This window comes from Myxocyprinus asiaticus, chromosome 14, assembly GCF_019703515.2.
Source record: "Myxocyprinus asiaticus isolate MX2 ecotype Aquarium Trade chromosome 14, UBuf_Myxa_2, whole genome shotgun sequence".
Taxonomy (NCBI): Eukaryota; Metazoa; Chordata; class Actinopteri; order Cypriniformes; family Catostomidae; genus Myxocyprinus; species Myxocyprinus asiaticus.
The window spans coordinates 22790722-22805378 of NC_059357.1; the positions used below are offsets into that span (position 1 = coordinate 22790722).

A 14657-nucleotide genomic window follows, 5' to 3' on the forward strand; every position below is an offset into this window, starting at 1 on the left:
CACATAAAACATGATAATTTAATCCACTAACCTGTTTGGCATGCACCAACATATGGAGTCAAGCATTTAACTTTAAGAGCCAGATCAATTATTAACAACTCTGAGGTCCAGAGAGGCCTTTGATAAAAAAAAAAAAATAAAAAAAAAAAAAAACTAAGTTCCTTGACATGCCAAATATGTTAGTAAACAGCTCTTAAATTAAACTTAAAAAAACAAATAAAATAAAAATAAAAAAACACCCAAGAAGATCATGGGAATGCTGACTGGAAAAATCCCCTTAAAATAAAACCTGAACTATGATTACAGGCTCGAAAATACAAGATTGAGGTGCATTAACAGCCCATGATGCCTAGGTAGACAGCTCACTAAGATTTTGAGACACAGCCAACATGTACATGCTGGAATATACCCACACTCGTATCAGCTGACGTGAAATTGAGTTGTTGCCCCTGTAAGAGCCCCTGTAAGAGCCCCTCTGACCCGCAACCCCCAAAACATTCAGTCGTCGGGTGGGAGGAACTCAAAACCAAATTGTCCGCATAATGTTAGATCAGAGACTGTGTTAATGATACGAGATTTAAAAGTTGGAGAAAACAAAAGGTCACCTACAGTGATTTGAGCCGCTCCAGTGCGGGTTTCTGAAGCCGCGGGCCGCTCCCGACACGAGGCCTTTATCCGGGATCAAACAGCCGCGGTTCTGGTGGTAGTAATCCATGCTTAAAAACGGGTTCGGACTAGCAGTCAGTCCAACAACGTCCACACTCTCGTACATCATGGAAGAACAACTGATAATCTCTCAGAAGTAAACACCTCCTTCCTATGGCAGAGATCTTCAGTAGGACTTGAAATATTCTGTGTACGTGGGAAACTACTGCTAAAACTGGCAAACGATGGGTTAAAATAAAAAAGAAAAAAATCCAATAAATGAAAATGGAGCGTTTCCACGAGGGACAAAATGCACTTGAGCAAGAATCCGTACATTAAAAACTGTTATTCAGTGTGTCACTTCAACAGAAGCTCGCGCTGTCCACGGGGGATGAACTACATTCTTCAGATTTTAAAATCCTTCACCAGTTGTTGCAACACCGAGATCACAGAGCTGTTGAAATTGTGGCTCTATATTAAACCTAATGATCGATGCAAAACTGTTATACGAGTAAATCGCTGTCCCGCGCGCGACGAGGGCAGTCCGTGGAAATGTCCGAAAACTGGAACGAATGTTCTTAAAAGCCTCCCAAAACGATACGTGCTCTAAATAATATTCGATAACAGTCCGATTGTTTTATGCATATTTACGGTAGACACACAATCGTCCGCATCGGTGAGAGAGAGAGAGATCAGTCTCGTGAATAATCCCGTGGTAGTTTGCGGGTCAGACACAGGAAGAACTTGCTCCAGTGTTTCCAGACCCTGCGAAGACTTAAACTCAAAGTAATGTCTTTAACACCTTGCGCCGATCCATTGGCACACTTCTGGGAAATTTCTCTTTAAAAAAACAAAAGCGCTCTTCGACAGGGTAACTCTGATCCTCGCGTAGTTTCCAGGCTATCCCACATACACCACAATTTTTGACGAGTGTCAGCAGCTGCGCACAAACTCCGCCCTTATCCACCCCCACTCAGACTGCGCGCTCTCTCATTGGCTGCTGATAAACCTAATCTCAGTCTGATCAATGTAACATCTATCAATGAGAATCGGTCACCATAACAAGGTAGCGTATAAAGTTTACCTATATTTACTTCTTTGACTGCCCCTTTCTTAACAACCTATTTAATGAATAGGTACTAATCTTACTAAATAAAAAGGGAACAGGAGTTATCATATTGTTATTAAAAGGTATATTCTGGGTCCAATACAAGTTAAGATCAATCGACAGCATTTGTGTCAGAATGTTGATTACCACAAAAATAAATTTCTTGAAAAAACAAAAACAAAAAAAGCAATACAGAGATTGCAGTAAGGCACTTACATAGAAGTGAATGGGGCCAATTTTTGGAGGGTTAAAAGGCAGACATGTGAGGCTCATAATTTTATAAAAGCACACATTAATTCCTCTGTTAAAACTGGTGATTAGTTGTTAAAGTCATAATTTTTTACAATCGTTTTAGAGTTTGTTGACATTACATCATCATGACAACAAAGTTGTAAAATTGGCTATAACTTTACACAGAAAAGGTTAGTGAGCGATTTTATCATCCTAAAATCATGTTAACACACATATTGTTTATGTTTTGTGGCTATACTTTTGAAATGGTGAGTATTTTAATGTTTATGGATTTGCCCCATTCACTTTTATTGTAAGTGCCTAAAGGTAACTCAGATTTTTGCTTTTTTTTTTATTTTATTTTTTTAAAGGGAGGGACAAGTCAAAAAATTATTTTTGTGGTAATCAATATTATACCACAAATGCTGCCTATTGAGTTTAACTTGTATTGAACCTGGAATATTCTAAAGTACTAAATAACACACTATACGTATATATGGGTGTTTCTTCAATTTAGGGCATTTCATTGTTCTTTGTGTACAAAGTTTACTGATTTACCATCTTTTTAGACTTTCAATATTAAACTTTGAAAATCCATTATAAAAATACAAATTATTACGTTTAAAATACAAATTATTACATGTTATGATCATCTAAACAAAGAGTGAAATAAACCATTTCAATATTTACTGTGTGAAAATTATTTCTAGCAATTGTTCGAAAATTAAGACTGTCCCACAGTTGTGGCGTCATTTCCACCACATCAAATGATTTTGACCCTAAAAAAGCTGTCAAAAGCTGACAAGTGTACTTGTTAACCAAGTCAACAAAATGATAGAAATATGAAATATGAGACAAGTGATGTTCAAGAAAACAAAGAAAAATCAAGGTAAATCTCAGTTGTGAGCAGAATATTTTTGCGGGGCGTAATTTCAATCAAACTGTAATTTTGTATATATATATATATATATATTTTACATTCTAAATCAGCCTACAGATGATGTACATTACATTATTTCGAAAGGAGGGGGTCAGGGATGGAATTGCACCTACCGACCTTATACTAGCCGCTAGCCATAATTAGACTGAAGATGGAGCAATAATCCATGCATAAATGCAGAACCGATTGCATCAGTGCTGTAAAGTTTAATTTCAATTTGCAAATTGCTTTTGTACTCAGCTTCAAAAGGTACATGAAGGTGCTTCACAAATATAACTGGTCTGATCTGTTACCATATGTTAACAGATATGACGGCGTTTGTAATGCCAAAATTGTCAAGAGTAAGAACCTTTTAAGTGCCTTTTTTATTTCACTCAGAAATGAACAAATAGCGAGTAAAACACAATCTGATCAATTCTCATGTTTTGAACCATTACATTTTTATTTTATTTTTTTTTGTTACTTTTTTACTTTACATTTTGGCAACATAATGTCAAAATGGTACAAGTTTATCCTAGTCAAATGCATGTGACATCATATAAACAAGAATATATCCAAAAGTAATCTAAAAGCAATAAAATTAGATTACTTTAAAAAATATCATCCAAGAGATTATGTTACTGAATACCATTTTAGTAATGTAATTTGTAATCAGTACCGGATTACAATTCAGAAGTAATCTACCCAGCCCTGGCTACGAAATTATCCTTAGCAGTTGGTTATATTAGGTCTATTTCCTTATTATTCCTTTAATTCAAAAATTAAATTAAATATATATACATAAAAATATTTGTCTCAATGTGTTGTACATGTTTTGTGAAAGTGTTATTAAACAGTTCATGGACTACTCAAGTAAACCACCATTTAGTGTCTTTAAAAAGCAAACAATCATTGACTCCAAAACTGCTTTATCAATACAAAGTGAGGTAAACATCACATTGCAACACTATCTAGTTTCCCACCACAAAATCCATAGACACTGTCTGGAGAGTAGTGTTCATAACAAGGCAATGAACACTTGGGCTGGAGCCCTACAGCATCTGTCAGCTCAACACACCAAGGTTGCTGCCATCCGCTGATAGCTCCATCCATCAGTGAAACGACGTATTAGCCTCCCCTTATTTTCCAGCTTCAGCCCTCACATTTTTGTCCTTGACATGTAAGAGGTACTATTATTGATTTTTCACCATCTAAAATATTAGCCTTCGCACAAAGCGCTGCTCATTCAATAAATACACGTTTATTAATGGACAGAGCTTTTAATCCAAACAGACACACATAATGTGTGCTATGAAATGGTCAGAAAAATGAATGACTGAGTCTAAGGAATACTGCTTTCCATATCTGCCACTTTACATATTTCTCACTAGGCATAACACTTAGCAACACATCCGCATACAATAGGCCAAGTGACTGTTATACTATATAAACAGTATACTGTAACACAGAATGACACACTGAAAACTGACTCCACATCTCTAATTTATACTGTACCTCTGACTTTGCTAAATATCAATGAGTATCAAGATTGAACGACATTTTAATAGTATCGAAACGTACAAATAATCTGTCAAGGGGGGACATAATTGTCTCAAGAAATGCCACTTCTACTACTAGATGCTATGTTTGTCATTAATAAATGATGCGATTACATCAGTATAAGATATCTATCACTGAGTGGAATTTCAAGAGCAGTGATTTCTGTGACATTTCACAAGAACATCAAAGGTCAAAAACAGTAACGGACTAGTGTAATAAGCTACATTATGTCAAAGGAGGTAAATGACCTGAGATTCTCAATACCTTGACACTACAAGAACTGTGTAGGGCAATATATATGGGGGAAGGAGGGGGTTTGTATTGGTGGCTATTAGGAATTCAAAGACTTTATGGGGCTTTAGGAGGAAATGCATGAGCAAACCTGCTGGCAACTTGAAAGTGTAAGGCAATTTATTGCCCTCAATCCACCTCCCCCACTTCTCCTCCTCCAAATATGCATGAAAAAAGCTCCTTTATTTTCTGTTAAGCTTAGTTCTTATCAATGTTTCACAAGCATTGCAAATATGATGTTTAGGGGCAGATACTACATGTCATTTGGTTAATGTCTGTCATTTTCATAGAACATATTGCCATGGGTCAATGCCTTCTGTGAGCACTTTTAAATTCTTATCATTATTCTGTCAGTCACATGATCCAGTTTGTCCCAGAATGCTCTGCCTTGATGAACAGATGGGTGTTTGCATTCACTCACAATGCCTGTAATCTTTTAGATAGGGAGGGGCCATCATTCAGTATTGTTACAATGAGTGACTATGCTGACCTATTATGTTGTAGGACAGTATGGATGTACCACATGCTATTAACACAATGGTCAAAAGACAGATACCAACTGAGGATGTGCACATTTTCAACAATGACAGGTTTTTTTTTTTTTTTTTTTTACTTCGCTAGCACTCAAAAGGCCAGCTATATAAAAATATACAGTACTGTGCAAAAGTTTTAGGCACTTGTGAAAAACTTTCAAAGTGAGGATTTCTTAAAAAAAATAATAAATTAACATCATACAAAGTCCAGTAAACAGAAAAAGAGCTAAATCAATATATGGTGTTGACACTTTTGCCTTCAAAACATCACCAATTCTCCTACTTACACCTGGACACAGTTTTTCTTGGTTGTTGGCAGATAGGATGTTCCAAGCTTCTTGGAGAATTCACCACAGTTCTTTTATTTATTTAGGCTGTCTCAGTTACTTCTGTCTCTTTATGTAATCCCAGACTGACTCGATGTTCAGTGGGGGCTCTGTGAGGACCATGCCATCTGTTGCAGGGCTCCCTTTTCTTCTATTCTAATCATTTCAATTTGCAAAAGGAATATTTGGGAGTATAACATTTATATTTCCTATTGACACACTAAGGCTGAAGATATAAATAACCATCTTAAGACAAATGTTTTTGTGAAACATCTTATGTGCCTAAGACTTCTGCACAGTACTGTATATTACAAAGCAATCCATTTTACATGTTCCAATAAAATTAAATCATATAGAAGAGTATTTTCGTGACATTGCCTTGATCGCAATCTCCAAACATGCACACCATTAACTCTTCTGTGAACTTCTTTGAAGCAATTTCCTGAAACTGAGTTACATAAAAAGAGTGGCTATAGCACAGAGAGCCATAAGTCTGGGTATCATTATTAATAAACATTCATAGATCACTGGAAGTTATGGTGCAATATAAAAGCATTAAGAGGTTTGTGCCTTACAACTGGTGTTTGTTCACACTGACTGCTACTATGTGCCAGCTGGTGCTTATTGCTGTGGTGAACATATGGTGAGAATTAGCTACTGGGATCCACTCTTCCAGATGTGTAATGTTTGTGGTGAAGGCTATTGACTAATCTGCCGGGCCGCTGATGATCGAGCAGTCCTCTCTTATTACTGCTGGCTCAAGGTCAAGGATTAAGAGATGAGAATATATACATCTCTTAACCCTGCACAAGCCATATTTATGGTTTGTAGTTGTTTGTATGGTGAGTTATGGTGGGGTGTGAGGTCAAGCATGTGAGATATTTACAGATTAAAAATGCACTCCAATCATTGTTGGCATCACAAGATTGTAATGCATCTCTATCTCCTTACAGTAACAACACATTTGATTTAATTGCCTTTCAATGGCCAGTGTGATGGGGGCCAAGGTTAGGGTGTGGCATGGATGGTCAAGTCCACGCCTGTGCATCCACTACAAATGTCCCATGGCTATGCATCATAACACCCTATTGACCCACTGACCCCTTGTGACCCAAACAAAAGATGACCAGCTCAATGACACATATGGCTGTTTAGCCAGTGCTAGTGTGTTTGTTGCATACATGCAGTGTGTTTGTATAGGGTCAGCAGAGTATGTTCAGGGCCTACAAGTAGATATAGCATATTTTGTCGATCTCTATGTATTTCCATGACAATATATTAGGGATGGTTCACGATGGTCAACTAGTTCTCCCACAACCGACTAGTTGATTAGTGAGATTAAATACTTTATCTTTGAAAGACTTTTTTCATATATACGAAAGACTTTTTCATATATATTTTTTTATTATACTACAAAAAAACAAAAATCAAACAAAATAATTTGAGTTCCAGTGAGGCACTTACAATTGAAGCGAATGGTGCCAATCGGTAAAAGTTAAAATACTCACTGTTTCAAAAGAATAATCACAAGACGTAAACAATATGCCTGTTGACATGATTTTAGTGTGATAAAATTGCTTACTAACCTTTTCTGTGTAAAGTTATATCCAATTCTACAACTTTGCTGCCATGATGACGTAGCCTTGTAAACCCTAAAATGACCATAAAAATGACAATTTAATCAACATTACAGCTTAAATAATACACAAGTTTTAACAGAAGGATTAATGTAAGTGCTTTTATAAAATTACAAGCTTCACATTTCTGCCTTTTAACCCTCCAAAAATTGTCCCCATTCTCCTCGATTTTATACTCGATAATATACTCTTGCATGGAGCCTGTATGGACGTGTTCACCGTGATACTCTATAGTGCCAGGCGCATGTGCAGATGACACGCTCAGATGCGGACGGTCCGCATTTCTAGAAAAACTAGGCTGCACGTAGACAGTATGCACGTACTGTGTTGATGAAATTTGCAGCATGCACACTGTGAGCGAGATATAGCACCACATGGAAAACCGAATTAAACTTTGGCCTTAGCACAGTTTGCATAGTAAAAATAGTCCAATTTTAAATATGCTTCTCAAAAGCCTGTTTGCATTTCCATTCCATTGCGCTCCATCTAGCTGTTTTTGAACACAAGAATGTGTCTTATGTAAACACCCTCTAAGAAGCACATTTAATCATGGTTAGGTGAACCCCAAACCAGCCTAATTATACAGGGCTCCATAAAGACGAACCCAATGACTAGTCGATTTCGAAAATGTGTAGTTTTGCACATCCCTAGTAAATATGTTGCAAGTGTGCAATTATAACTGTACTACGTTTGATTATTGCTATCATCTAACAGATCCTACCCTGTATTCTTCTTAATAGCCTCACATGTAATAGCTCTTAACATGTCATCATGAGACTTTTCCAAATTACATGCAATGTATAGTGACCGATATGATGAATTTTCTTTCTTTTTACAAGTAATGGCCCAAGCGCAGATTGAGTGTAATAGGGAAATGTGCCGAGCTGGTTCAAATGTTAATGGTCCATCTGAAATCCCCTGCTTAGCCAGCAGGTTGGGGAACAAAAGCCCCATAGAGGTGCAGCTTGCGGGGTCTGGACATGACAAATGCTGCTGAGACCAGGGCAGCGGTTGCTGTGGAGCTCTGGGGAGGGAAAATCAGGGGCAGTGGAATGATCTACCAAACCCCAGCCTCATTGAGGGAGTCGCACTGGGGGGCATGGGGTCACCCCATCATCATCACCATTTCAAAGAGGCTATGAGTGAGGTGGAGTTGTGTATGGGGTGGGGGAGGTCTGTTGACCCCAACCACTGTCCCTGGACTACTCCATCTTCTGAGGATTGTAATGGCATGAAAAGAAGCCCCATCATCTCTCCTCCAGGCCACGACAGGGAAGAGGGTGAGAGATATTGAGGGGGTGAGAGACAGACAGGGGTTGCTCTCTATACTGGGCCATTACCTTGACACCCCCTAGAGGAAAGACCCTCACCCCTGACACACTCACTCTTCTTATTCCAATTCCCTTTCATATGGACACACACACTCACAAAAACCCAGTGGGGCAGGAAGAATTTGGTACATTGTATACATGGCCAAAAACAAAGGCCAGCAATTTCTCCATTTAAGAGATACAGTTCTGAGTCCTCACATACACACATCTCAGTAGACCAAACCCAGCCAGCCTTCCAGGCCACCAGCTCTCTATCTTATCAAAGCAGACCCACTCCCCATGGAGGACCCCATATCAGCACAAATAAGAACATCAAGAAGCCTTTGTGATAATGCTCAGTGGCTTAAGCTTAAGCATCATGCATATCAAAAAGCCCTGAATGTGCAGGCCAAACCCCTGCTTGCATATAGATACCGAGCCTATTGACATATCGATTCTCCTGGCCAAGCACCCATGAAAGCAGGCAACGCAAATCCCCCCTTTAATCAGCGAAAGTCCCCTAAAGCAGTCTGAACTCGGAACAAGAGCTAGTCAGTTTGCTACAGTACTCTAACAATGGCCTGGCAAATGCACCATTATGACTTGTTTGACCCGTCTCTCCAAGTGCACTGGCCACTTTGAGAGGGTAATTAACCCATCTTTCCCCCTCCCCTTAATACATTTACAAAAGAGGCACAGCATTCCTCAAGCTCCCTCATGCACTTGTGCTGGGCAAGAGAGGCAAACCGAGGCCATGAGCAGGATGTGAAGCTGTTGACCGGGATTCGCTGCACATTGAGAGCCTCAGAATTTTAGGACATCTAGAATGGATTATATTTCCACTGCTTGAAGAGGGTACAAGATGGAAATGAAGTGGGACATGTTAATGAGTTGTTTGTATATCAAATTGAGGTAAAGAGAAGACATACTGAAAAGAAAAAACTACTCACATGTCATTAACTGTAATATGACACACTCTTAAAAATGTTGAAAAATGAAGAAAATGTTCTTCAATGGTTCTTTGCTGCAGCTTAAGGCCCTGATATACTTTCAAAAATGTTCTTCTTTGTTCAGGGGTAAAAAGAAGTTTGAAACAGATGAGCAACGGTATACTGTTTGCAAACAGACACCGGTCACACTGCTGTGGGAGGCCTTTAGAAATGCATTTAAATATGAGGACACTACATGTAAACCTTAACTAATGTGACATTAAAATCTGTTATCAATGACTTTATGCATTATGAGTACGATTCACACTAGATTAGTAAAAGATGCTTTTTTGACCACTCGATGATTTAAATATATATGTAGAAGAAATTTTTTAATTTGTCTTTTTTACACTGTACATTTATGAAGCTAATGCGCTAACACACTATACGTGGCCATAATATGCAATGATTACACTCTGTTATTTTAATTTATTATGACACTGATACTATTGCAAAGATGAGTGTATAAATTTGTTAATGTGCAGAATACAGACAAAAGAATGATGAAAGGCTTCTTTCTTTGGGCAGATGGGTGAATGGCTTTCACTGCAGATGGCTCATGAGTGAATGGGCAATTGAGAGTATTTGAGTGGATTTGATTCCTTTTGTAAACTAATAAAAAAAAAAAAAAGAATAAATAAAAAAAAAAAACAAAAAAAAAAAAACAAAAAAAAATCGCATGACATGGTCATGGAAAATTTCTCTAATCAAATGATCGTACAGATCTAGGTAAATTTGCACCAGCTCGCTAATAAATTTACATGCCAGTGTGTTCATGTTGACTGATTTTAACTGACTAAACAACGTAAACAAAATAAACTGTCGTCCTCAAGGTAGGTGGAGCTCCAGGTCACACCTACCGATGAAATGGACCAATGACAGTAAGAAGGTGTTTAGCAGTCTTCTACCTAGAAGTTCGGCCCAGGTGAGCAGTTATGAACCACCAAAACGAATGTAAAAACACCTTCTATTTGACCAGATTTTGTTCTAAATGACGTCACACACGTTCATTCTTCGATTTCGTATAACATATATCGGGGCCTTTAACTTTTCAAGAACCATTTTCACTGTATAGGTCTCTTCAGGCCATGTCCACACTAATCATTTTAAGTCTGAAACCTCTGTATTTAGTTACCTAACACCATCGGTTTCCAGTATGCCATTATGGAGAGTGTTTTCAAAAGTATACATTTTTTACACAGCCTCGTTTTCAATTGCGAAAAATGGAATATGGCCACCTCCACACCAGAAGTTTTTGGTTGAAACCTAATTTTTAGTTTTCCAAAGTATGCGATACTAGGAAGCGTATTCGTAATTCTTAGTTTTCGTTGGAGGAAAACACTGTTCCAGTGTGGATGAGAAGCATAAATATTGCAAAATAAACACAGATAAGTGTGGACGTGGCATATGGTCTATGGTTATTTGATTCCACATTTTGTTTTCTGGGTTCTTAAAAGCACAATTCTTTTTTTAACTGCAAAAAAACAAAAAGTATTACAACTTCGTTCTGGCAGACACAGCATTATTTTTTCTCTGTTACAATGAAATTTTAAGTTGAACATTTCATTGCATTAATATATCTTTAGTACATGCAGTGGTGTATGCTCACATAACCCACACACTTTCTCACAGTCTGCTATGAAGAGATCTCTCTCTCTGTTTCAAGTTTACTTCTTGCATGCAGAATAAGGAGCACCTCCTCTAAGGGAAATGAAAAGGGGAAAAGGAGAAGGAGGAAGATGAAAGAGGGCTGGGTAGTTACGATAGATTACAGGCTCAGAGAGGCAGTGGGGGAGGCGAGTGGACTGATAATATTTAACCAGACCCTGGTGGACCATCTGGAACCAGCCCCCCTCCCTTCATCAACAGTCCAACTTTCACATCTGGGTCCTCTTCTGACGGAATAACTCACTTTTGCTTTTAAACGAGCGACGCTCTTTTGTGTCATTTGGAAAAAAACGTACAATACACATCCTACCCTACCTCATGCAAAACAAATCCAACATGATAAAGAAAACTCTACATCAATAAATGAAGTCAAACATTTAAAGTGCTCACTCCCAGTGTAAAACTTCTAAAACAGAGATATGAATTTATCATAGACACTGTTGCACAGGAGCAGTGTTCCTGTCCAGTCAAAATCGGAATATCAAGACCACTAAAATTTTTATCACAATGAAAGCTATTTGGACTAAGTTGCTTGCATGTTTTATTCAGAACTCACATTCCTAAAAATGTGTCTAAATAAAATCTTCAGTTTCTTTCAGGACATGTTCTACTTTCAGTCCTATTTTCTACCTTCATGTGTGTCTTCTCAGTCTTGCAGTTTGCACCAAGAGTTAGGTTGGGATTCCCCCTAATTCTCCTGAGCAGCTGCTGACCCATTGGGGGGGGGGGGGGGGTTGGGTAACATAGACAGGAACAAACAACACTGACCCCCAGCCCAATTGGCCAGCCATTCTGGTCCCCAGTCCGAGAGCCACTGTGCTTCCCGTCTCCAAACTGCGGTCTAAGAAAACAAGCATACTGTTACTCCAGAAGCGCTTCAACGTACTTCAGTAAACCCAATTTCTTCTGGAACAGACGGAAGTTTGAGTGGAGAATATGTGCGCTGAGCTAAAGGACATTTCCTTCTTTACAAGTACAGCTTATTTTTGACCTAGACAATGCATATTATTCGTCTGCTTCTAACAAGAGTTATAGCCTATTGTTACTGCCTTTTAACATTCATGTCTAACAATAATGTAAAAATATAGTGGGTATAAATAATAAAAATAAATTTGCCAAATAGATTAGACAATCCCCATATCAAAAGTTTATGAATAAGTAATTACGTCATGAGCTAAATGACTCGAGCATATCAAACGCACGCTAATGAAATTTCTATGCAATATTTATATTGTTAAAGTGTACTGATATTATAACAAAATGCTGCTGATAAACCATATATTGTCTGTTAATTCACCATTAACAAATGACAGTTCTATAACTCTTTCAGGAAAACAGACAAAAATATTAATGACTCACCTTGCACTACACAGATTTTTGTCCAATCAAATGCTCTCAAGAATGAAAATGCCCCTCCCCCTGCATTCAATACAGCAGCAAATCATGGTTCATGGCTGCGGTGTAAACTAAACCCTATTGGCTATTTTAAACAGGTGATTAGTCCTTCTATATGTCTCCCTGTTCCAATAGGAAATACATTAAACAGGAAAGAAAACTGTTCTGTCAAGTGAATTTAATGGGTCTTTAATACGCCTTAAAATCTCCCATTCCCTTAAAATTCCTCTGAAACCTAAAAGTCTTTTTATGATTAAAACATTGCTCTGTTCTGTTTTGGTTCAACTAACAATTTGATAGTCCCTTGCAACACCCAAATCTACATTACCTTCTTGAACACAGATCTTTACTATGAGCAGTGTTGGGTAAGTAATTAATTACTAACTACTAATTACATCTTCTACAGTGTAATTAGATTACTGTACTAATTACTCTGTCTGAAAAGTAACTGCATTACTTATTACTTTCTAAAACCCTTATCAACCTCGACCAGATGAAAAATACGAGGATAGACATGAAACTGTTCTTTTAATTCTTTCAAATAAATCATATAAAATCAAATACATTATTCATGAACTGGCCAAAGAATTTAAGGGGGCTGTATTTAATTAGAAAACATACATTATAACATAAGATATTACATTTCGATTTTAAATTCACTATTGTTTTATACAGAATTGTTCTATAGCCTATACAGTATTAACACAATTATATTAGAAGTAACTAATTAAATTACTGAAAAATTAAGAGTAATCCCTTACTTTACTTTTTTCATCAAAAAAGTAATTTAATTACAGTAATTAATTACTTAGTAATGCATTACACCCAACACTGACTATGAGGGTGAGAGGTCAATTGTGTTCATATTGTAGCTTTGTAAGATAATTTGGTTGTACAATAGCATCTGTGTTCAGGATCTATGAATAAGTATATGGACTAATCAAAACCATTCAAAGTCCTGGAAATATTTAGCATGTTGATAAGAGCTCTGAAACAAATATGTTTTACACAACTCATTGCACAACAGTACCACCTTTACCCTCTTGAATTCTCAACTAATTATGAATGGAAAAAAGCACATGAACAAAAACATTAACATTCCAGATTCCGCCTGCTCTATACCCTCCATGCCAAAAGCAAAACACTCCTCTAAATGTCAATACACCGTTCTGTTTGTCTTCAAGCCAAGGCACTGAAATCAAAAAGAGCTGAGCTCAGCAAATTTATGCTGAGGCCTTTCTCCCCTCTTCCTTCAAGTTTTTAAGTTTCAGATTTCTTAACTTTCAGTATACTTAACTCTTGAAGGAATAGTTCAGCAAAAAATGAAAATTCTATTTACTTACCCTCATGTTAATACCCTCAAGATATTAATTAAAGCATCTCTTTTTGTTATCCACAAAAGAAAGAAAGTCATACGGATTTGGAATGACATAAGGGTGAGTAAATGATGACAGAATTTTCATTTTTGAGTGAACTATTCCTTTAAAACTACAGTATTTGCTCAGCCAAAAAGTAGCAAAAAGTTTGCTAATGCTCAAACTCCAATAAATTCAATGGTACATCAGTCTTCAGAGAAAAATTACAAAACCAAACTATCAGCACATTCATGACACAATCAGTTGGCCACGTACCAGTATGTTGTCAAAGATGGGCTTGATGTGATCCAGCTGAACACATTAAACACACAAGAGTTTCAAGAAATGACAGAGCGCTTGGACAAATGCAATACATGCATACTCATGAGTGTGATTTTCCCTGTGATTATGTGATGTAATCAAGAGTTTTAGTACATCCGGTGACTTGGCGACAATACCTCATCTGAACTGCTAACTACTACATCTAGCTTTGTGAAACACAAAAGACTTATCAGTCTCTAATGAGAATATTACTCTGCTGACCGATAGCACTTTATTAGGAACACCTGTACACCAGATGAGCAGATGAGTCATCAATATTTTTGGGCAGTTTTTCTCATTTTGTCGGGAGTACACTAGCATATAGATGGCTTCAAAACTAATAAACATGGACTAAAAGCCACAAAACTC

At 37.4% G+C, this 14657-nt stretch overlaps 1 protein-coding gene across 11 annotated transcripts in view; it reads right to left on the reverse strand.

Annotated features, from left to right (window-relative positions):
* Positions 1 to 14657, reverse strand: part of LOC127452287 (retinoic acid receptor alpha-B) — a 183314-nt gene that overhangs the window by 58772 nt on the left and 109885 nt on the right. For 7 of the 11 annotated variants that reach the window (XM_051717653.1, XM_051717648.1, XM_051717652.1 and 4 more), the window contains one exon: positions 7200 to 7265. The exons of 2 other annotated variants lie outside the window; for them this stretch is intronic. In XM_051717653.1, coding sequence (XP_051573613.1) covers positions 7200 to 7265 — 66 coding nt within the window. Of the gene's footprint in view, positions 1 to 609; positions 1561 to 7199; positions 7266 to 14657 lie in introns of those variants that run through there. 2 more of the 11 variants (XM_051717658.1, XM_051717656.1) reach the window with 1 other exon arrangement.